This window comes from Manacus candei, unplaced genomic scaffold (genome assembly GCF_025592945.1).
Source record: "Manacus candei isolate 608988 ecotype Guabito, Panama unplaced genomic scaffold, ASM2559294v1 h1tg000132l, whole genome shotgun sequence".
NCBI lineage: Eukaryota > Metazoa > Chordata > Aves > Passeriformes > Pipridae > Manacus > Manacus candei.
In genome coordinates this window covers 246484-269306 of record NW_026138180.1, presented here as the reverse complement: position 1 = coordinate 269306, position 22823 = coordinate 246484, and the positions used below count along the sequence as shown (strand labels likewise).

The following is a 22823-nucleotide window of genomic DNA, read 5'->3' as shown; positions in this document are numbered from 1 at the left end:
CTGCCAGTGCCAGAGCCCCTGCAGAGGGACTTTGCTCCCGAGTCTCACCTGAGGGGGGACCAGCACACGGATCTCTCGCTTTCAGACACCCCACACTGGAGCTCCGGAGCTATAAAAAGTCTCTTCCCTTTGCCATTTGGAATTATGTTCTGCAGGCTCAGCACATCCCGGCGCTGCAGCCCCGGGAGCTGCTGCTGGCGCAGGAAGGACGAGGAGAGGGGGAAAGGGTGACTGTGAAAGCACTGGGATCATTGGAATGGCACTGGGATCATTGGGATGGCACTGGGACCCTTGTGAAAGCACTGGGATCATTGAGATGGCACTGGGATAATTGGGATGGCACTGAGAACCTTGTGAAAGCACTGGGATCATTGGGATGGCACTGGGATCATTGGGATGGCACTGGGATCATTGGGATGGCACTGGGACCCTTGTGAAGGCACTGGGATCACTGGGATGGCACTGGGATCATTGGGATGGCACTGGACCCTTGTGAAGGAACTGGGATCATTGGAATGGCACTGGGATCATTGGAATGACCCTGGGAACCTTGTGAAAGCACTGGGATCATTGGGATGGCACTGGGATCATTGGGATGGCACTGGACCCTTGTGAAGGCACTGGGATCATTGGAATGACCCTGGGAACCTTGTGAAAGCACTGGGATCACTGGGATGGCACTGGACCCTTGTGAAGGCACTGGGATCATTGGAATGACCCTGGGACCCTTGTGAAAGCACTGGGATCACTGGGATGGCACTGGACCCTTGTGAAGGCACTGAGACCCTCAGGGTGTCACTGGAGCCCTTAGGGAGGCACCAGGACACTGGGAAAGGCACTGGGACCCTCGGGGAGGCATCAGGACCCTTGGGAGAACACTGGGACCACTGAGATGGCACTGGGATCATTGGGATGGCACTGGGATCATTGGGATGGCACTGGGACCCTTGCGAAGCCACTGGGACTCTTGAGAAGGCATTGGCACCCTCACGATGGCTTCGGATGGTACCACACCTCCAAGTCCCGGGGCTGCAGGGAGCAGAGGGGGGGGGGCGGGCAGCCTCTGTTCCACCCCTGCGCGGCCAAGGGCTATGCCGTGCCGGGAGACCCGTGTGGGCAGCGATGGCGGCCTGAGGGAGGGAGCCCGGGGGGGGGGGCAGAGAGCGGCTGTGGGGGCGCCGCCGCGCGGGCTTCCCGCGGGCGGCGCCGCGTGACGTTTCGGCGCACGTGACTCCCTCCCGGCAGAGAGGGGGAGGGCGGCGTCGGGCACGTGACACCGGCGGGACACGTGACACGGGGCGGGAGCGGGTGAGTCCGGAGGGACGGGACGGGATGGGATGGGATGGGGTGGGATGGGATGGGGTGGGATGGGGTGCGGTGGGATGGGGTGCGGTGGGATGGGGAGGGACGAGACGGGAAGGGCGCTGCCGGCCCCGCTCACCGCCGCCCTCCTGGAAGCCCGCGGTGCGGTCATTGGCGTCCCCGCCGTTCAATACTGGGCCCGGTCTTATTGATCACCGACCTGAGGGGGTTTTTTGGGGATGCTGCGGGACCGGGGGTGGGGGTGGGAGCGGCTGACCCACTTGAGGGCTGGAGAACTGGGCGGAGAGAAGGGTAATGAGCTGTTAGGATTCATTAGGATAACCTAATGGGGTTATTCCGGCAAGGGCAAGCGCGGGGTCCTGCGCTCGCGGAGGGGCAACCCCAGGTACCAGCACTGGGTAACGACCCCAAGTACCGGCACTGGGTAACGACCCCAAGTACCGGCACTGGGTAACGACCCCAAGTACCGGCACAGGTACTATGGAGGAGGACCTGGGGGTCAAGGTGACTGAGCCAGCAGTGTGACCAGGGGCCGGGGAAGACGGTGGGATCCCGGGGGGCGTCAGGAAGAGCGTTGCCAGCAGGCCAGGGAGGGGATCCTGCCCCTCTGCTCGGCCCCGGTGAGGCACATCTGGAGTGCCACGTCCAGTTCTGGGCTCCTCTGGAGAGGAAAGTCAAGGAACTACCTGGGGAGGAGGGTCCCAGTGGGGTATGGAGCACGTCTCTGATGAGGAGACATGGAGGGAGCTGGGCTTGGTTAGTCTGGAAAGAGAGGAGTGAGGGGGGATCCCATTAGTGGGTACAAATATCTCCAGGGTGGTGCCAGGCTCTTCTCGGTGGTGCTCAGCCACAGGACAAGGAGCAACGGCCATAAACTAAACCACGGGAAGTTCCACCTCAACACAAGGAAGAACTTCCCATGGAAGCTGGCAGAGCCCTGGAACAGCTGCCCAGGGAGGGCTCGGGGTCCCCCCCTCTCTGGGGACATCCCAAACCCCCCTGGACGTGTTCCAGGCGACCCTGGCCGGGCTGGGGGAGCTCCAGGGGTCCCTGATGGTCCTGTGACAGTGTGATCCCCCCCGCAGGCACAGCCATGGTGTCGGGCAAGCAGCTGGCAGACTTTGGCTACAAGGCCTTCTCGGGCTCCATGATGCTGCTGACGCTCTACGCCGGGTACCTGTGCAGTGTCCGCGTCCAGAGGATGCTCCAGCACCGCCGGGAGCGGGAGGAGAACACGCCTGGCCCCCAGAGCTGAGCCTGGGCTGGCGCTGGCACCGGGCCTGGCAGCTGGGACCAGCCTGGCACCGGCCCTGTGCCCAGCCCTGGGAGCTGAGCTGGGACTGGGACCGGCCCCAGGAGCTCAGTCTGGCCTGGGACTGGTCCTGCACCCAGTCTGGGACTGGGACTGGCCCCAGGAGCTGAGCTGGGACTGAAATCAACCCCAGAAGCTGAGCTGGGACCGGCCCCAGGAGCTCAGTCTGGCCTGGGACTGGTCCTGCACCCAATCTGGGACTGGTCCTGCACCCAATCTGGGACTGGGACTGGCCCCAGGAGCTGAGCTGGGACTGGGACCAGCCCCAGGAGCTCAGTCTGGCCTGGGACTGGTCCTGCACCCAATCTGGGACTGGCCCCAGGAGCTGAGCTGGGACTGGGACCAGCCCCAGGAGCTCAGTCTGACCTGGGACTGGTCCTGCACCCAATCTGGGACTGGGACGAGCCCCAGGAGCTGAGCTGGGCCCAGTGAACTGAGCCTGGCCTGAGACTGGTCCTGTGCCCAGCCTGGGACTGGGACTGGCCCCAGGAGCTCAGTCTGGCCTGGGACTGGTCCTGCACCCAGTCTGGGACTGGAATCAACCCCAGGAGCTGAGCCAGGACTGGGACTGACTGAGGGGGCAGCAGGACCCACCCTTTTGCCCCCCTGGGCCCAATAAAAGCCGTGTGAAAGCAGCCAGGCGTGGTGCTGTGTTTGTGGTGTCCCCCAAACCAGAGGCTGGGCTGGGCTGGGTTGGGAGGGACCTTAAATAATCACCCAGTTCCAGCCCCCCTGCCACGGCCAGAGGGGCACCTTCCTCCAAACTCGGCGTGGAACACCTCACCCCAAGGTTCTGAAGCAACTTTTAATCGGAGATAAGAGTAAACAACAGTATAAAATGGTAACGAGTCGAGAAGTTTCCAAAATTCTGCTCCTGATTGACCATTCCATTGCCCCCAAGTACCATTGAGTTAAAAAAAAAATAAAAAAAAGAGAAGCAAAAGCCCACGGTGTGGCTGCTCTTCCAGCCCTGGGTTCCTCCACAGCTGCAGCATCAGAGCAGCAACATTCACTTCTGTCTTGGGAGTTACAGGACCAAAACATCCCATTTTTTGGAGGGTTAAACCCAGCCCCACCGGTTCTGATCCTCCCTCCCATCCCAGCTCAGCCAACTGGATCCAGCAGGTCTAGAAAAAGTCTTCAAAAACCACAATTTGCAACAGGGAAAAAAACCCAAACAAACAAACAAAATTTAAAAGGCCTGGATTGTGCTGGTTGTCTCAGGGGCAATAAACCACCCCCCCTACCTCCCCCCCCTCCCTCACAGAAGGGCTTTGGTCAAGACTTCAGAGGGGTTTGCAGCACCAAAAGAGGCAGCAGACGCCGGCCTGGTCCCTGGTGACAGCAGAGATGAGCAGCTGGGACCTCCTCAGCACCCCGGGGGCGAGCCAGGACAGCAGTTCTGGGGCAGCACAGTTCAAAGCTCAAGGCTGAGAAAAAGAGTCTCTGCCTCCCCCAGGGCTGGTTTGGACGTGGAACCTGCTCCCAAAGTGGCTCCTGGAGTGCTTCTGGACCTGGAACCTGCTCCCAAGTGGCTCCTGGAGTGCTTCTGGACCGGCCCCGTCCAAACCCGCTCTTGCCTCGAGTTTGATCCCAGTGAAAAACCAACCAAACAAAAGACACCTCTGCAGACATCAACAGGAACTCTCGGGGTTCAACAACTTGGGGTTGGTTGTTTTGTTTTTGTTTTTTTTTTTCTTGTGCTTTTGAAGCACAAAAGTGGCTCGAGGTGGAACCTGCAGCTCTGTTCTCTCGCCCCGGCTTCGTCCCTCGGACCGGTCGGGGTTTTGCTGGAGGTGTCTGGGGAAGGGGGTTCGTTGTTGTTGTTTTTTTTTTGTTTTGATTAAAGATCACTTGGGAATGTGGAGCTCAACACAACTAGATAATTGAAAGAGAAGTCCATGCTTGCTCAGGGCCAGCCCAGGGCCTTACTCCTCCCCTGTCCACTGGCCGCCGGCCACGTGGCCGTTGAGGCGGTTGGAGCCGTTGCTGGAAGTGCTGAAGACTCCTTTTGTGCTGTTGGAAGTCACATCCTCCTCCTCAGAGCTGCTCTCCACGTCACTGCGGTCGTCCTTGGACACCTGAGAGGTGGCCAGTGGGAATTGGGTGGCGGGAGAGGAGAAGGGGAGTTGGAAAATGCACAGAAAAGAGCAGTCAGGGGGTTGTGTCCACATGATGGACCAGCTTCAAGTCACATCTACCTCCCACATTTGAGCCTGGAGCAGTTCAAGCTCCCAAGGAGGATCCTGTCATGGCATTAGGAACAAGACACACACTGCAAATGGCAACCTGGGGAGGTGAGTTCCATTTTCCAGACACCCTGTGCACCTGTGAAAGCCCCTTCACCCTCTGTGCTCTCACCAGGTCAGAGGACACCACGGATCTGGGGGTATCCTTGTCTTCCAAGAGCTCCACTCTAGATGGGTTAAAGGCCATTTCTCTAAACAACTTGTTTTGACTCCAGACTTTCCCATGCCACAATCACCAGTGGGCACAATGACCAAGCCCCAGCAGTGTATCAGCCTGGGAGGGAACATTTTGTCCCACGGGGAGAGGCTCTGCTGTTTTAAACATTAACCAGCTGAATTTATCACATCACTGCTTTGCACCAAGTGCCTCCCAGTCCCACAGCCTGGTGGCTGCTTCATCCAGGAGATCCCCCTGAGGAGCAGGGGCCTGCTGGGAGAGCAGGATGGGAGAACAAAGGCAGTGTCTGATCCCAGCAAAGCCGCTGGGAACGGGAGGAGCCTCATCCCAGAGATCCAGATCTGCCAGCAGGGTTATGCCTCAGCTGCAAACCCAGCTCAGTTTGATCCGTGGGGGGGGATTTGAACCTTTCCAGGGGGACTTTGGGTGCCACAGGAGGGCCCTACTCCAGCCCTGTGGAGCCAGAAGGGAGAGGGCAGAGCCCATGAACCCGGCCCTGACTGCAAACACACACCTGGGAGGTGGCAGGTGCCAGGGGCAAAACCTCCCCAGGGCCCTGCTCCTGCTCCTCACTCTCCTCCCTCCTGCCTCTGCAGCCAGCAGCCCTCGTGGGCTCCACGTGCCAGCACTCTGGCTCCCAGCTTTCCAAGGATTCCAGGATTCCACCCTGAGTCAGGGTCAGGGCCCTCCAGCAGCAGGGAGTGGTTGAACTCCAGGGAAGCTCTGGCAGGGAGCCAGGTGAAGTTAATGATCTCCAGGAGCCCTGCTGGATGGTTCTGCCCCTTGCCAGAACTTTTGCTTATTATCTGTCCCCCAATCTCCTGCTGTGTTGGAAGTTCAAAGGGTCACTGGGAGGAAGCAGAAATCCCTTGAGTTTTTTTTTCCCCACTATTGGGGGATAAGGGACTGTTTTACTCCTTTTCACAGGGAGGAGCAGTTTTCTCCTGTCCTCTCCCCCTCACAAGACAGAAATCAGAGTGTGTGAAACCAGAGAGTGAAGGTCATGCAGGGCAGGTGACAGCAGGTAAGATCAGACCCCAGGACACTGCTCTGCCCTTTGGAAAAAAACTGAATTTTGGCACTTTGTCAGGAGAAGGGAGAGAAGGAGAAGGCACCAAAGCCCCAAGACCAGAGCTCTGCTTTTGTCCTGGCCTGGACACAGCCCTGTTTGAGTGAACAAAGAGAACCACAGGTCACACTTACATGCAAAGGGTGGAACTGTCCAGCTCCAATCTGGCACAGAGAAAAGGAGAAAAGAATGAAGAAGACAGAGCTTAGAGTCCTTTCTCTGGCTAGGTCACCTGGACAGGAGAGAACCAAGGAAAGGGAAAAAGGTGTAGAACTCAGGATACAGAAACAGCTCCAGAGGCAGAAAAATCAGGCATTTGCAGCAGCAGCAGCTGTGGGGAACAGATGGGAGAGCTCAGACTCCCCAAACCTGCCTTCCCCCACAGTCCCTGCCACAGGCAACCACGACAGAAACATTTCTGGAAGTCACAATCCCTGTGTGGGGGCAGCTGAAGTCAAAAACCACAGAATAATGTAGAGCCACGAGGGGAAACTCGGCTCAGAACACCAAAATCTGACTGGAAAAAAGCATCTGTCCTCCCAAATCAGCTTTTGCTCTTTCACAGAATCACAGAATGGTTTGGGTTGGAACAGACCTGAAGGATCACACCCAGTTCCAACCCTCAGACACCTTCCACTGAGGTGCTCCAAGGCCCATCCAACCTTGGCCTGGAACTGGATGATCTTTAAGTCCAACCCAGAGAACCATCCTGAGGTTCTTTGACAACCAGCAAACCCCCCTGCATCCCTGAGAGTCCCTTCCCTCCACGCTGGAGCTCAGTGTCTGTGCTGACAGGTGAAGGTGCCCAACCCTCAGCACATCCCCAGGACCAGCTGAAGTCGTTGGAAAACATCCTGTGTGTTCATCCTGGAGTTCAAAAAAGAGCCTGTCACCACCTAAAACTCCAAAGCACCTAACAATTCTGACACCACCACTACTGCTAAAACATTTGAGCATGCTGGAAAAGTTATTTCCCTGCATGCCCAGAACACAGGAAACCTCCTGAGCAACACCTGGGAACTGCAGAGGTAAAAAAAAAATCACACACCAAGGGGAAAAAAAATCACTCTCCTTGCAGAACTCCTGATGCAGGTCCCTCAAGAACCAGCACCAGCCCCCACCAAAGGGCCCCAATTTCTCAGGATTCCTTATCAGGGCTTGTAGGACAGAGGACCCCCCAAGGGCACCCCAGGCCTTACCTTGCCCCTCATCAGGGCCTTGTAGGACAGAGGACCCCCCAAGGCACCCCAGGCCTTACCTTGCCCCTTATCAGGGCTTGTAGGACAGAGGACCCCCCCAAGGCCACCCCCAGCCTTACCTTGCCCTTTATCAGGGCTTGTAAGAAAGAGGACCCCCCAAGGCCACCCTCAGCCTTACCTTGCCCCTTATCAGGGCTTGTAGGACAGAGGACCCCCCAAGGCCACCCCAGGCCTTACCCTGCCCCTTATCAGGGCTTGTAGGACAGAGGACCCCACAAGGCCACCCCAGGCCTTACCTTGCCCCTCATCAGGGCTTGTAGGACAGAGGACCCCCCAAGGGCACCCCAGGCCTTACCTTGCCCCCTTATCAGGGTTTGTAGGACAGAGGACCCCCCAAGGGCACCCCAGGCCTTACCTTGCCCCTTATCAGGGCTTGTAGGACAGAGGACCCCCCAAGGCCACCCCAGGCCTTACCTTGCCCCTTTATCAGGGTTTGTAGGACAGAGGACCCCACAAGGCCACCCCAGGCCTTACCTTGCCCCTCACCAGGGTTTGTAGGACAGAGGACCCCCCAAGGCCACCCCAGGCCTTACCTTGCCCCTCACCAGGGCCTTGGAGGCCGTGCGGATGATGAGGTAGGACCAGATGACGTGCAGGACCTGCAGGGTCACCAGGAGCCCGTTGAAGAGCCACCAGGAGGGGTAGGGACCGATCAGCTCCCAGCTCTCAAACAGGGTGGTGTTCAGAATCCTGAGGGGGAGAGAGCCAGGAGCACGTTTCAGAGGGGCTGTCTGGGGGGTGACAGGCCAGATGCACAGCAGTTTGTGTGTCTCACTGAGCAGCTGCTGCCTCTGCTCCTGCCAGGGCCAGGAGACAAGGCTGAAGGCTGATGAGAAACGTTTGAGCTGAGCAGCAAACACAGGGGGGGGATCTGCTGCCAGCTTCCTTCTCCCAGAGCACGAGCATTTATTTATAACAACTTCCTGGGAAGTGATGTCAGGCTGCTCTGGACACCAAAACAAGTGTTAACACCTTCCTGCCCAGGCTGTCCTCGCCCTTGGATCAATAATAATGTGGGCACAGGCCCAGGGCAGGGACTGTCCCCCTGTGCTGGCACTGCTGAGGCCCCCCCAGGGCTGTGCCCAGTTCTGGGCCCTCAGGGCAAGAGAGACATTGAGGGGCTGGAGCGTGTCCAGAGCTGGGGAAGGGGCTGGAGAACTCCTGAGGGAGCTGGGGGGGCTCAGCCTGGAGAAAAGGAGGCTCAGGGGGGACCTCCTCGCTCTCCACAGCTCCCTGATGGGGTTGGAGCCGGGTGGGATCGGGCTCTGCTCCCAGGGAATGAGGGATGGGACGAGAGGGAACGGCCTCAAGCTGTGCCAGGGGAGGGTCAGGCTGGAGTTTAGGGGAAATTTCTTCATGGAAGGGGTTGTTGGGCCCTAGAAGGGGCTGCCCAGGGAGGTTTGGAGTCCCCCCCATCCCTGGATGTGGCACTCAGGGCTCTGGGCTGGGGGACAAGGTAGGCACAAGGTGGGCACAGGGTGGGCTCGGTGATCCTGGAGGGCTTTTCCAACCTAAATGATCCTGGGATTCTGTGATCAGAGAGGAATTCTGTTCCCAGCAGGCCTCCCTGGGTGCTCCTCTCTTCCCTCAGAGCTTTACAGATCCCTCAAGGAATCCTCAAAGCTGCTTTTATGGCCCAAGCTTTGTGTTCCTTTCCTCGCTGTTTTGCTGTTCCTGTTGCTGGGAGTTATTGCCAGTCCTTAAGTAATTTAATAAACACTTTAGATTTTATGGTGCAGAGAGGTATGGAGAGACCTTTAACGACACCATTAACTCTCACCCAGCTTTTAACATTTTCCCAGCGAAGCAAAAACAAGCCTTTTCAAACAAGAACCAAAAACGCCCCAAAAGGCACCTCCCAGAAATGTTTAACTCCCAGCAGGTTTATGGAAGAATTAAAATGCAATTCCAGGGATCTGCTGATGTTTCATGTGGCTAATCAGGGAAGGGAATACACGTGAAGTGGCACAGCCTGGGGTCTGCAGGGCTGCTGCTGCTGCTGCTGCTGCCAGATTCCTCCAGAAAGCTGAGGAATGACATTACAGCCAGTGGAAAACACATTAAAGATTTACAGGATGCTGAGCACGCTGGTGTGAGGGAAGAGCATCCCCTCATGACAGACAGGAGCTGCAAAACCAACCCCAGCTCTCTGGTCTGGCCCTGGAAGGAGCTCACAAAGAAATAAGAATTAAAGCTCTTCCTCGTCCAGGCTCCTCTGGTGCATTTACTGGAAAATAAGGCAGAGCTTTAACTTGCAACTCTTGATCCTAAAGTGAAAGGATGGTTTCTGCCCACCAGGCACCCAAAAAGAATGGGAATGCCAGCTGCCCATGGCCTGGGGAATAAATACAGGCAGTATTTTCACCAGGGACAATAAATGGACAACAGCTCATTAAGAGAAGCACCTCACCGAGCCTGACCTGCTGAGGTGAGAGGGAATCTCATTAGAGGATGATTCTCTCTTAAGCCATTTATCCAGGGTTTTACCTCTCCAGAAACCTCAGACCTAATTTCAGGCTCTGAGCAGTCACGACACAAGGACGGGGACAGGAGTGTCATAAAAATGAGAAACTGCAGCCCTGACTGAGCCAGATCCCAGAGAGAATCACCTCAAGAGACTGAGCCTCGCTGGTGATCATTTCTCAGACCCCTTAAGAGCAGCAAAGAACCCTCCAAGCCTCTCAGGGCAGATTCTGGCTGCCTCTGCCCCAGCTAATGAGCTCTGTCATCCCTGCTCAGCAGAGGGACTGGGGTTCTGATGCCTTCTCCCACCCCCTCAGCTGACTGGGGAGAGGTTTCTCATGTTCCTGCTGGAACCTCCTGCCCCCCAAGCAGCACTTGGGGGGGCCTCTGCAGCTTCAGAGGGACAGGCTGGAATGCTTGGGAGGAGCCTGAAAACAAAAAGGAAGGACTGGGAGAACAAACAGGACCCCACTCACCAGAAAGGGTAAATGCCCAACCGTGTCACGATGAACACGACCCCAAAGAGCATGAAGAAAGCATCACACACCCGCTGGTACTTGGCATAGTTGGCCAGCTTTGCAGCCTAAAAGAGGCAAGGAACACAGGAATATTATTCCCTTTGTGCACCCCTGTAAGTACCAGGCTGGAGAGCTTCGAAAAACTCCCAGTCACATTCGCACGGTTTGGAACAATTAGGGATTATTAGAGTGTGTAATTATTATTGTTATTTGTTATTATACAGGATCCTATGGGGAGAGATTACTTACAAGGGCCTGGAGTGACAGGGCAAGGGGAAATGGCTTCCCATTGACAGAGGGAAGATGGATATTGGGAAGGAATTCCTCCCTGTGAGGGCGGTGAGACCCTGGAATGGATTTCCCAGAGAAGCTGTGGCTGCCCCATCCCTGCAAGTGTCCAGTGCCAGGCTGGACAGGGCTTGGAGCAGCCCAGCCTGGTGGAACTGGATGATCCCTGAGGTTCCTCCCCATCCAAACCACTCCAGAATTCTGTGCTCCTCGGCACTGAGGCAGCCAGGAGGAAAAGCTGGCGGGGCGGGAGCAGCAGCACGGGTTCCAGGGCACATTTAACTCCTTTTATCAGGAATGGGGGGAATGTGGGAACGTCAGCCTGTCCCCCTGGGATCACAGCAGCACTCTGACAGGGAACTCACCTCTAGGAGGAAATCTGAGGCATCGTGGAGACACAGCACCAGGGTCCCAACCCGCACCATGTTGTTCATGTAGGAGAAGGTGATGAGCCCAATCGTGGCCAAGTGATGGACAAACATGATCAGGAAGTCCTGGAAACAGGGAAGGGGGGAAAAAAACCAAAGATAAAGACCCACAAAGGTTTGGGACAGAGCCACCAAAGTGGGGTCACTGCTTCAGCCTGGGCTCTGACTCCACCTCACCACACACCCACCGTCACCACGGAGGATTCCAGAAGGGTCTCTCAGCTCTGGTGCTCCTGCAGGTACAGGGAGCACCCCCCTGGCCCTGTGCCTCTGGAACCCTCTGAAGTGACTGACAGGACACCACATGGCCCCTATTTTTGGCTCCTTTTGGTTTGCTCTTGGCTCCTGGCACAGATCTCAGCGTTGCTGCTGCTGCCAGTGCTCGAACCCTGCCAGGGGCAGAGCGGGCACAGAGCACCAGATAACCCAGCAGGGAAGGAGGAGGCCTCTCCATCACAAAAAACCTCTCCAGTGCACAATATCCAGGGCTGTTCTCCAGCTCAGCCCCCGGGCACAGCCCTCCCGTGGCCCTGGGCCTCCCCCTGCTGCAGTGGGGAACGTGATGAGCTCGTTAAAATCCAAATTAAACATCATAGACACCGGCCCAGAGGCTGTTCATCACTCCCTGTCTGCAGCTCCACCAGATCCCCCAGGGCCTCACCTGCCAGTATTTCAGCACTGACAATAATCCCAGGCAAACCTGGGTTTTTTTTTGGTTTGGTTTGGTTTTTTTGGTGTTTTTTTTTAATTTTATTTTTTGGGTTTTTTGGGGGTTTTTTTTGTTTGTTTGTTTTTTGTTTTTTTGGGGGTTTTTTGGTTTGGTTTGTTTTTTTTGGTGTTTTGGTTTTTTTTATTTTTTTGGGTTTTTTTTTTGGTTTGTTTTTTTGTTTGTTTGTTTTGGGGGGTTTTTTTGTTTGTTTGTAGGTTTTTGGTTTGGTTTTTTTTTGTTGGTTTGGTTTGGTTTTTTTTAACAGCCAAAGCAAGATTTGGGATAATTTGCTGCTTTGCAGCTCGTGGAACTCACAGGAGAAATAAAACCCTGTGAGTTTATTTCTCACAGGAGAAATAAAACCCTGTGAGTTTATTTCTCACAGGAGAAATAAAACCCCCCCTGATTTACTGGGGTAAACAAGGAGCCAAACCCTGGAACAGAATTAGATCTGAGCAACTGTGGCCACTCGTCACCTGCTCCACACCCAGATGAAAAATCACCCTCAAAAACCCCATTTATTATCAGGGTTTGCCATTTGCTCAGCAGCTTTGGGGGCAGCTCGTTTCCTTGAAAGCCTTAAATGTATTTTTAGGCAGTTGGGTTTGTTAATTTTTGATTGGGAGGTACTGAGTGATCCTCTCCTTTTCCCCTGGAGGGTGAGAGGGACTTGAGGATCCCCCAGGCTGCAGGTCAGGCTTGTTCCTCCCTTTTTTCCCCCCAGGATTGGGTGGTGATTACAGGAGGATTCACATTCACAAAGGTGTGAAACGAGGAAGAAAAGAGAGTTATTATAATGATTTAGCTCTGTTCACATTTTTTGGTTAGTCCTGTTTATTGCTGTTATCATTGTTATTAATTATTATTTTGGCTGTTAAGCAAAATTAAGCAGTTAATTCAATTTTGGTTCATCTCACCTTCCGTTTAATGTCTGTAAACTGAGAAAACATGAGGGACCAGTAGAAGGCCAGCTCCAAGATATAGTAATAATAAAGCCTGGATGTTAGAGGCTGCAACACAGAGCACAGTTAGAAGGCAAAACACACCTTAAAATTTACATTAAAATCACTTTTTTTTTCCCCCCCTTCCTCCTCTCCCATCCCACTCCAGAACTGCTGAGGCACAAGTTAAATGATTAAAGGTTTAGTGACAACAAGCTTTAAGCAACAGAAGGTCTCACTCCAGGCTTTACTCACACAACCCTATTTGTGTGTTGGAGCTTTATTCCAAAGGAGTAAATTCCCTTGTCAATATTTACAACCCCTGGGGCAGGAACAGACTGGTTGGCCTCTACACAGCAAATAAATAAATTACCACCACGATTTTATCCCTTTTTTCCCCTTCCTCCTCCCCCCCCCCCACTTTTAATAATCTCAGCAGCAAATAAACATCAAATGAATGAGTCAGTTGTGTCTGAGGAAACTCTGCTGCTGCCAAAACCTAACCAGGATGTAAAGACAGAAATGTCAGGGCTTTGGTCCAGCACATTAACGAAAAATAAAACCTGACACTGTCCAAAAAAGGTGGAATTTAGGAAGGGGTTTCCTCTCATTACCTGGAAAGGGTAGTTGTACCAGCACTGTCGTGTGTCCCAAAACCAGGGGGCCTGAAGGGAAAGGGAAGTTATTATAGAAATAATTTATATATAAATTATATAAAACCCCCCAGTTTTTAAATCCCCATCACCTAAAGAAATTTTATCTCACTGAAATTTTATCTTGACTCTGCCGTTTACATTTGTTGCATTCAATGCAATTTAATTTATTGTATTAAATATTTATTCTTATTAAGCTGCATTTATTGCATTAAAACCTTCTTAAATGGGAGTTATACTGCAATGGAAATTCCAGGAATAATCATACAGCTCTAATAATGATAATAAAGACCCAAAGAGATGAACCTGTGTCCCTTCAAGAAGGAGAGGGGAAAAAAAGAAAAAAACCCCCCTAAAAATTTCGGCAGGACAGACCCAAACCCAGCTGCAGCCACGGAGAACAGACCAAACTCACCGTCCAGAGAAACCTGATTCCATAAAAAAATATACTTAAATAAAATGTAAATCTCCACCTGGAAAAAAAAAAAAAAAAGAAGTGGAAAAATCAGCTTAGGACAGAGAAGCAGCTTCTGGGTTAACAATTATCACAAAAAAAAGCGAACTAATGGTGAAAAAACCCCAATTCTGGCACCTCAAAAGCTTTCACTCACCTTCATTCCTGAACATTTCAGGTCAGATAAACCCATTGAGGAGTTTTTCACACCACACACGAGTTTGCATCAACAGCCCAGTCTGAAGTTCAGGGTGAACATGCACCATTCGTGTGCTTTTATAGGCAGCAAGATAACAACAAGCAAAGTCACTGTTACCCAGAGTGACCCTAATACAGAGATATTTTTGCCCCTCTTACCTGGTGGCTTTAAGCAGGTAAAAAACCACACTGGGAGGGGGGAAGAATTAATGAGAAGAAAGTTACTGGAAAGAAACCAGCAGAGGAGAAATGAGGCAGGAAAAAGTGATTCAGGTGCTGCTCCAGCAGCAGAGGTGAAATGAGTCTGGAAAAAGTAATTCAGGTGCTGCTCCAGCAGCAGAGGAGAAATGAGGCAGGAAAAAGTGATTTAGGTGCTGCTCCAGCAGCAGAGGTGAGTGCAGGAGCTCAGGGAGGGAGAGAGAACAAAGGATGAGGAGAAGAGGAAGCCAAGAAGTGGCTGCAACAGAGTCTGCACATTGTGTGAGCCAGAAGGTCACCGTGGCTGGGAACAAACCCTGCAGCTGGGCAGGCAGCAGGCCACTTTTGGGGAGGTTTCCACTCAGTTTGGGCACGTGCAAACCCCCCCTGAGCACAGCCAGGGGCCATCAAGGACCTGCCCCACTGCCTGAAGCTGCTCTTTGGTGGCAGGACCGAGCCCTGTGCTCGTGTTCTGGTCCCTCAGCCCCCCAATATTTGAGGATCTGAGGATTTCAGGAAGCCCTTCCTTTGCTTGGGGGAGAATTTAGGGCCTGGTTTGGACAAGCAGCTGCCCCAGGGGTTGGTTAGAGAGGAGGAGCCCCTCCCAGACGTACATGCTCTCACAGAACTTGGTGAGGGTGGTGGGTTTGTCCTGGTTCCTCCGGTGCCGGAACCAGCGCTGGATCTTCCTCACGTCCCAGTCCAGCTGCTTGGACAGGCCTTCCAACCTCTTTGCATCTGGAGACTGAAGGAGAACCAAACAAGGGGGTCACTTCTCCCACTCCCCCCAGCAGAAGTGATGCACAGGTAGCAAAAAAACCACCCCAGGGATGGACTAAAAGAGAGCCCAAAAGCAGGAACCCGTCGCCACAAACGTTCACTCGGGTTTAACCTCCATAAGCCACTAATTACTTAATTATTCAGCTTTGGTGGGACATTTCCTCACCTATATTTCATCAGCTGACCAAGGATGCCTTAATTTTGGGGGAGGGAGGAGCTGTTAAAGTGTCCTGTCCTACCTGTTAAAGCTGCACCTCCATTCAAACAGCCCAGAACTCGGGGAGCTCAAAGCTGAAGGAGAAGTTTAAGGGGTTCCCACTCACAGCAAGGACAGGGAAGCTTTAAAAGTAAGAGCTGGTTTAGCACAGCAGATGTCTGTATGTTCTAAAGGGCACGGGTAGAAATTGTGTTATTTCTGCTATCAAAGTTTATAAACGGAAATAAATCCGAAGACTGAAATAGTTCTGTGATAAAGAACACGTCGCTGCTCTCTGGCTGGAAACTCTCCTGGGAGTTTGTCTGAATGAAGACAAATGGATTTATCAGAGACAAAGTGAACCAAACCTGGCAACTCCCTCTCCAATGGCCCGGGGGGGGGAGATAATTCAGAGCAGTGTCCTTTAAACGAGCTCTGCCAGGGAGCTCTTACCCCTGACAGATGATAAACACATTTCACTGCTTGAGTTGCACACACACACCCCCCAAAATCAGGGTGCTGATTTAACACACAGTCCCCAGCCTGCCCAGCTGAGAGGCAAAGTCATCTGTAATTTGATTTTCTGTGCCCTGTCAGCCCCTCACAACCAGAGCCCTCAGCACCTTACTGGGATTTAATGGTGGGGGCTGGCACTGCACTGGAAGGGAACTTGTCCCCAAGGAGGATTCCAGAGCAGCAGAGAAACCCTCTCCCTGCTCCAGTGCCACCTCTCCAGCCCCAGCAGCAGCCACAGCTCCCTGGGACAGTCCCAGGCAGCTCTGGTTTCACAGCAGATAAATTCTGCACAGCCTGTGACCTCCTGGGCTTTCCAAACATTCATTTCAAGGACACCCCCTGCATTAAAGTCCTCCCCACAGCCAGCAGCAGATCCTGGGGACTGCAAACCTCTCAGGACTTTAAATGTTCCCACAGGAGGACTTTTTAGTGAGGGTTTTTTTTTTTATAGAATTCCCCTTTATCTGCTCCAGGAGATGAGGGTCAGCATCCCCAAATCTCAACATCAAACCTTCCAACTCCTTTATCTGTAATGAAAAATCTCTCTCTGGCTGCCTGCAGGGATTTCACTGTCAATATTGAGTAAAACACTCAATAAATAAATACTGAATAAAGCTCTGGAGCCATGGAGCCCTGAGAGCTTAAGGGGAAAGAAAGGAAGCAATCCCAAGAAACACCTCCTGCCACCATTAAATGTCCTGCCCTCCATCTGACTGAACATTTCCCTGAACAACCCACTTGCACTGACAGCTGCTGCCCAATTCCACAGTGAATGGCACAAATAAGGGGAAGGCACTCACAACAAAACCCAATAAAACCAGCAAAGGGACAAAGTCCAAGGAAAAGAGAAGCTCTTTCCCAGCAGAAGATGCTGGGAAATCTCTCGTTAAACTCCTGCCACAGGAGTCACAACCTGGACCAAAGGCAGGGACTGAAGGACCTGCCTGCAAAAGGGGAACATTTTTATCCAAAAGCAGATTTTCCTGTGCAGAAAACCACGGCTCAGCCACGAAGGGAATCCACTTTGCTCCCACCTGGACACACCAGAGGCAAAGCAAAGGCAGGAGGAGCCCACTGGGGAGTGCACAGGGGGAGATGTTTCCCTCCCACCACAGGAGTGGGAGCAAAAAAGCCTCCCCCTTCCCCAAATCCTCCCCTGCAGGCCTCCATTCCCAGCAGGATTTGACCCCCTGACTCACCTTGGTGATGGATGTAAACACTTTCTCTAGGATTGCATTGGGCTGGGCTCTGTGAGGTCCACTGTCCTGGATGCCAAGGTTTATGGCACAGGGCTTGGCAATAAACCTGCAAGAGTTCCCAGGGAAAGAGCTGCATTAAAAAAACAGGAGTTTTATTTTCCCTCCTCTGCCTGAATCACAAAAAAAAACCCCCCCAGATTTGCCACCAGCTGCAGAACTTTGGGGAACCTCCACCTCCTGGAACCTCCACTTGCTTTGCTTCAAGAAACTTCCCATGTGAAGTAATTCCTTTTCTCAGTCCTGCTGGTGATCACAGGCAGCACATTCTGTGCACATCAGAGGGAAGAATTAAAATCTCAGTGGCCTTGGCTTGCAAGGATCCCATTGTGTTCCCCAGGGGGACCCTCATTCCTCAGAACTCAAACACCAGATCACTGGGAAGAGTCTGCTGCGAGCAGAAATGCTGCAGATGAAGCCCTAAAACCAAAAAATACCTTATTTTCAAAGCAGGCCTCGGTGTCACATAGCTCAGGAAAAAAAAAAAAAGGGAAGTTCAAGCAAGACAGTTCCCAAAAGATGCTTTTTTTGGTGTGGTTTTTTTTTTTGTCTTTGGGGAGAATAAAGTGGCTCCTTTCCTTCAGGAGAGGGAGGAAGATGCAAGTCCCCCCAGCCTGAAAGACTCCAGGTGTCAGGATCTCACTCCATCCCTGGTGCTCCACATATTCCAAAAGCTGATTTAACTCTCCCTGAATTTTTACAGCACAGAGACTCTGAAACCAAGCCCAGGTTTGCAACTAAACCAAACATAAACAGGTTCAAAATCACCAGGTTTTGCTGCACTTTTGTGTCAAAAATGGGCTCGGGGTTCCAAGGGAAGTGCCTGTGTTACCTGATATGGGAATTGCTTCCCCTCCTGTTGGTGGCCCAGGAGCAATATTTAGTATTTTTAAATCAATTATTTTGAGAAAGAACCCCGTTGCTCACAACCTTCCTTGGACACCTCCAGGGATGGGGACTCCAAACCTCCCTGGGCAGCCCCTTCCAAGGCCTGACCCCCCTTTTCCATGAGGAAATTCCTGCTGATGTCCAACCTAAACCCCACCCCCTGCCTGGCTCCCCCCTCTCCTTGTCAGGAGAGAGAGAACGTCCCCCCTGAGCCTCCTTTTCTCCAGGCTGAGCCCCTCCCAGGAGTTCTGCAGCCCCTTCCCCAGCATCCATTCCCTTCTCTGGACACTCTGACAGTCACAGCTTTTTAAAAAAAAAAATTAAAAAATAATTAAAAACCAAAAAAGGAAGGAGTGATTTCCTCCGAGCTCGGCTCCAAGGGCTCCCGGCTTCCGACCCCGACCCCCAGCCAGAAACTGTGTCCTGATCTTATGAAACACTTGGCAAGACCCCCCCCAAAAATGTACAGAAATAAAGGTATAAAAAAGGCCTTTCTGCTCTGCTTTCCTCCAGGACAGCAGAGAGAAGTTCACGTGTGCAATCACGGGGTGACAAAGAGAGTTTTGGTTCATTTTCTGGGACGTGGTGCTTAAACAGCTCTATTAAAAAAAACCCAAACAAAATAATAAAACAAGCCCTTAACCTGGCCTGAAAAAATCCTCAGTTTGTGCCAGTTGTGCCTCCTGTCAGAGAGGAAACCTGAAAAATCCAAAAATCTGCACATTCCATAGAATAGTTGGGGTTTGAAGGGATCTCTGGACAGCATCTACTCCAACCCCAGGCCAAGGCAGAGGTACCTAGAGCTGCTTAATTCCATTTCTTTGTTACTCAGGAGAGTCTTCCTTTGGTTTAAGAACAAGTGAAGAGGAGGGGGAATGGTTAGGAAGGCTCACAGTGACCCACACAAAGTTTGGGCTTTATTGCAGAGTGCAAAACCTGAAGCATCAAGCAAAGGAAAATCAGAAAAAAATACAGAAATAATTCATTTTAGGACTTAAAAGATTGAAAAGGAAAAAAAAAAAAAGCCAAGCAAAACTCCAAATTTTGCAGGAAACTGGCCCTGAGCAGGAGGCCTGAGGGGAAAATAGAGATTGTGTCTCCAGAAATCAGGAAGGAGGGAAAAGAAAAAGCCAAGAGGAAGGCACAGGCCGTGGGTGCAGCTCAGGGCTCAGGGAGGGGGGGTGACAAAGAGCAGATCAGGAATCTCCAGGTCTCTCCAGGTGCCCAGAAAGCAGCCACTTGGAAGCAGGAGGTGGTGCCAGCCCCAGAAACGGGGAAGGAAAAGGGATGGCACGGAGGATTTCCTCACTTTTAAGGAAGTCTGACCCAGTCATGAGGGAGCTTCTCTAATCCCTCAGTGCAAGTGCCATCTGTCCTTCCCTGGGGCTCCTGAGGGAGGAGAATTCCCCTGGGAAAAGGAAAAGAGCTCCCACTCCTGATTCCACCCATGATCCCAGAGCTTGGCAGGTGGGACACGAAGGGAATGGTCAGTCCTGTGCTCAGTCCCAAGCTAGCCAGGGATTTAGGTGTCCACCAAGGACTTCAAGCCTCTGTGGCATTTCAGGTTTTTGGCCCCAGAACAGGTTTTGCAGCAGATCCCACACTGAGAAGGTTCTGCCCAGCCAGAGTCCAGCACCAGGAGAAAAAAAAAAAAAAGGGGGAAAAACACTTCCCAGAGAGCAGAATTCCCACTCCTGGGGATATTCCAACTGAACAGCACAAGATGAGGAGAGACACCAGTTGCCTGAAGGTTGGCCTTGCTCTGAGGAGAAGATTTGGATGAGCTGACCTTGAAAGGTCCTTTTTTTTAATCTAAATGGTTTTATGATTCTATAAAACCTTAATGGCAGCAAACTCTGCCCAAGGCCAGCTCGCTGCCACACCTTTCCAGCAAGAGATTCCCATCACATGGACACTTCCATCACACCTTTATGGCCAGGGATCAGCTCACACTCTTTTTTCACACCAGTTGTTCAAAACAGGCTGATTTTAAAGCCACCACCAATTTGGGAGCCCAGGGACTCGGGTGTTGTGTAACAAACAGTTCTCATGCACCTTGTGCTTCACAAAAAGGCAGAAGTTCTACCCCAAAAATCCTCCCTGCCACCGAGTCAGGGCTTCACCTTTTTCTCTCCCAAGTCCTGCTTTATCTCTGCAGTCACAAGCTGCCCACAGGCAGCCAAAGTAATGATTGTTTCACCAATAAAACGGTGCAAAGGTTCATTTACAGGAGAATTCACAAGTGTTGTGGCACAAAGCTCTTCCTCACACTGAGGAGCCACAGCAGAAGGAGGGAGAGAAGATGCAGCTAAACCAAAAAGAGCTGCACGAGCCTATAATTCAAATTCTGAGTCATCAAGTCCAGCTGCCAAACGTGTGTCAGGGAAGACGTTTGACACAATCAAAGCCTGAACTGGGATCGATGCACCACAGGGGTTTATTCAGACAAAGCTGAGCTTTTATGACAGGAGGGAACAAAGAGGGAGTTTATTCAAAAATAAGGACTTTTAAAACAGACACCCTGGGAACTGCCCTGGGATTTTGCTGCCACAGTGTGATTTCACTCTGGGATACCCCTGAGACACTGCTGAGAACGGGAACAACTCTCTCAGGAGCCAGACCAAGGGCTCTGGGCCTCGCTGGGCAAGAGCAGGGTTTAAATTTGGCACCTGACCCCTCCCTAAATCAGCACCAAAACCGGAATTTCACAAACCAGGGAGGGCTTTATCAGGGCAGAGCAGTGGCTACCTGGTGTGGAAGGATGCACTGAACCTCTGCCAGGGAGAAGAGAATCTCCTGCACCTCCTCCCCAGACTGACACCTGCACTGAGGCTTGGAAAGGAGGGGACCTGCCCACAAATCCCCTCTCCAGGGGGATTGTTGTGTCCCACAACCACCTCCCTGTTGTGTCTCACAACCTCCTGGTCTCCTGGCGAGTCCCAACCCTCGGCCAGGCCGGGCAGCAGCAGCACACCGAGCCGAGAGGAGATTTTGGCAGCTCCTGGGTCCTCTGCACTGCTTTTCTGAAGCCTTTTTTTTTTTTTTTTTCTTTCCCCTAAGGGCAGAAAGATAAGCAGGAGAAAGGAAGAGCCTCTCCGGTTTCTCTCCAGCTTTTTTTCTCCTTATTTTCTCCTTTTTTTTTTTCCTCCTTATTTGCCATCTTTTCACTTCGCCCCAACCAACCTCCTCCCTTCCGACAGCTCAGGGAAATTCACACTTAAGACAGAGAACACACAGATCAAAAACCAACCCGATTCCCACTCATTTCAGTCCCGCACGGCCCCTTTTCACGCTTAGAAATATTTACAGAACCACCGGATGGGCTGGAAGGGACTTTAATTAAAGAATTCCACGGGCAGGGAACACCTTCCCCCAGCCCATCCCACCCCACCGACCACCCCAGCCCATCCCACCCCACCGACCACCCGCAGAAATTTACGATTAAATCAATGTTTAACGAACCGCTTCGCCTAACGGGCTTTCCTAATTAAGCCGCTTTGCTAATTAGCGGCTCTGTCACCCACGCGCGGCTCGTGAGGGATCCCCGGCGCGGCTCCAGCCCTGCCCCGGGGGGGGTGTGTGTGAGTTAATCCCGTGTTTGTGGATGCTCGGGCGGACGGGGAATCCCGAATTACACCTGTCCGCGGGCAGATAAGGCGGATCCAGCGCGCCCCGAGGTGCGGGAGAGCCGCGAATTGTTTAATAACACGGCCGGGGCCATGCGGTGAACGAGCCCCGTTTCCTCCTCCGGGAGCTCGGGGGAAAAGCGCGATGATAAAAAAAAAACCCACAAGGAAGCTCGGCCCCGTCAGCCGCCCCCCGGGCAGGGGGAATGAAAGCGAATAAAAGCGAATAAAAGCGAATCGCCGCTGGAAACGCGGCGTTTTTCCCCGCGCTGCCCCAGCACCGGAGGGGCCCCTCAGACCCCGCTCCCACAGCAGCCCCCGGGGCTCCTCCGTGTCGCGACAGAGCCGAGTGGCGCGACAGCTCGCCGGGGTGACCCGCCGTCCCTTTTCCACTCAGGGGAGCCCCCTCTCAGGAGCCCCCGAGCCCCCCTCCCGGGGGCCCCGCGCTCACCTCTCGAAGAGCAGCCGCACGGCGAAGATGCCGAGCGCCAGCGGGAAGGCGGACAGGACGTGCGCGGCCCGCGGGTACTGCAGCCCGCCGCCCGGCTCGCCCGCCAGGTCCGCCCACGTCACGTTGTGCGGGAGCCAGAACCGCTCGTTCCAGAACCAGGCCCGCAGCGCCGCCGCCGCGGCCGCCGCCATCTTCCGCCTCCTCCTCCTCCTCCTCCTCCTCCTCCCGCCGCCGCGCTCCGGCGGCCGCCACAGGCACGGGGGCGGGGTCTGGCGAGGACACGCCCCATCCGCGCCCCGCTCCGCCAATCCGGGCGCCGCCACGGACCCCCGGGGAGGGGCTAGGGAGAGACCACGCCCCCTCCTTGACAGGCTCCGCCAATCCGAGTGCGGCCACAGATTACGGGGAAGGGGCTTGGGCGAGGCCACGCCCCTCTTCGTCTCGCCGCGCCACTGCCCGGCCCCGCCTCAGCCCGCCGGGGGCGTGGCGGGGGAGGCCACGCCTCTCGTGGCGCCGCCCAGCCAATCCGAGGCGCGCCACACTAAGAAACGGGCGTGGTTCGGCGAGACCGCGCCCCCTCTTTGAACAAGCCACGCCCCTCACTCGTCATCCCGCCACTCCCGGCGCCTGCCACAGCTCACGGGGGGCCGCGCCACAGCCCGTACGCGGCGGGGCTTGGAGAGGCGACGCCCCCTCATCACCCACCACCCAGCCACGCCCCTCATCCCCTCGCCACGGCTCCGGGGGAGGGATGATGTCACCAAGCCACGCCCTTCAGCGCCGCCACGCGTGGGGCGCGGCCAAGCCCTGAACCCCGCCCCGTCTTCGTCCCGCCCCGCCCACCACGGTGAGCGGTGCCGCGTCTCTGTG

At 53.8% G+C, this 22823-nt stretch overlaps 2 protein-coding genes across 12 annotated transcripts; one reads left to right on the top strand and one right to left on the bottom strand.

Annotated features, from left to right (window-relative positions):
• Positions 1 to 1252: 1252 nt before the first annotated feature.
• LOC127462629 (cytochrome c oxidase assembly protein COX14 homolog) lies at positions 1253 to 3270 on the top strand. 4 transcript variants are annotated; one of them, XM_051771377.1, is made up of 2 exons: positions 1253 to 1308; positions 2409 to 3270. In XM_051771377.1, exon 2 carries the CDS (start codon positions 2417 to 2419, stop codon positions 2576 to 2578), a length of 162 nt encoding a protein of 53 aa, XP_051627337.1. In that variant the 5' UTR covers positions 1253 to 1308; positions 2409 to 2416; the 3' UTR covers positions 2579 to 3270. The 4 variants fall into 4 exon arrangements, with proteins under 4 accessions (XP_051627337.1, XP_051627335.1, XP_051627336.1 ...); XM_051771375.1 differs by lacking the exon at positions 1253 to 1308 and adding an exon at positions 1403 to 1614; XM_051771376.1 differs by lacking the exon at positions 1253 to 1308 and adding an exon at positions 1697 to 1721.
• A 156-nt stretch (positions 3271 to 3426) lies between these two features.
• On the bottom strand, positions 3427 to 22222 carry CERS5 (ceramide synthase 5). Of its 8 annotated transcripts, none has more exons than XM_051771374.1 (11): positions 21954 to 22169; positions 16932 to 17037; positions 14855 to 14985; positions 13806 to 13863; positions 13352 to 13402; positions 12714 to 12806; positions 11025 to 11153; positions 10330 to 10436; positions 7924 to 8080; positions 6266 to 6295; positions 3427 to 4716 (listed from the first exon to the last, which is right to left on the bottom strand). In XM_051771374.1, exons 1-11 carry the CDS (start codon positions 22142 to 22144, stop codon positions 4564 to 4566), a joined length of 1206 nt encoding a protein of 401 aa, XP_051627334.1. In that variant the 5' UTR covers positions 22145 to 22169; the 3' UTR covers positions 3427 to 4563. The 8 variants fall into 8 exon arrangements, 6 of the variants coding, with proteins under 6 accessions (XP_051627334.1, XP_051627328.1, XP_051627331.1 ...); XR_007900509.1 differs by having other exon boundaries at positions 4600 to 4716; positions 6266 to 6363; XR_007900510.1 differs by lacking the exon at positions 3427 to 4716 and adding an exon at positions 4723 to 5196 and having other exon boundaries at positions 6266 to 6363.
• Between the last annotated feature and the right edge of the window lie 601 nt (positions 22223 to 22823).

Coding starts and splice junctions, on each gene's coding strand:
- LOC127462629 (XM_051771375.1), top strand. CDS start 1,542: ATGCTGCGGGACCGGGGGTGGGGGTGGGAGCGGCTGACCCACTTGAGG. Junction 1,615..2,408: donor AGAACTGGGCGGAGAGAAGG/GTAATGAGCTGT, acceptor TCCCCCCCGCAG/GCACAGCCATGGTGTCGGGC.
- CERS5 (XM_051771374.1), bottom strand. CDS start 22,144: ATGGCGGCGGCCGCGGCGGCGGCGCTGCGGGCCTGGTTCTGGAACGAG. Junction 11,154..12,713: donor TTACAGACATTAAACGGAAG/GTGAGATGAACC, acceptor CCCTGTTTCCAG/GACTTCCTGATCATGTTTGT. Junction 4,717..6,265: donor GACAGTTCCACCCTTTGCAT/GTAAGTGTGACC, acceptor GCCACCTCTCAG/GTGTCCAAGGACGACCGCAG.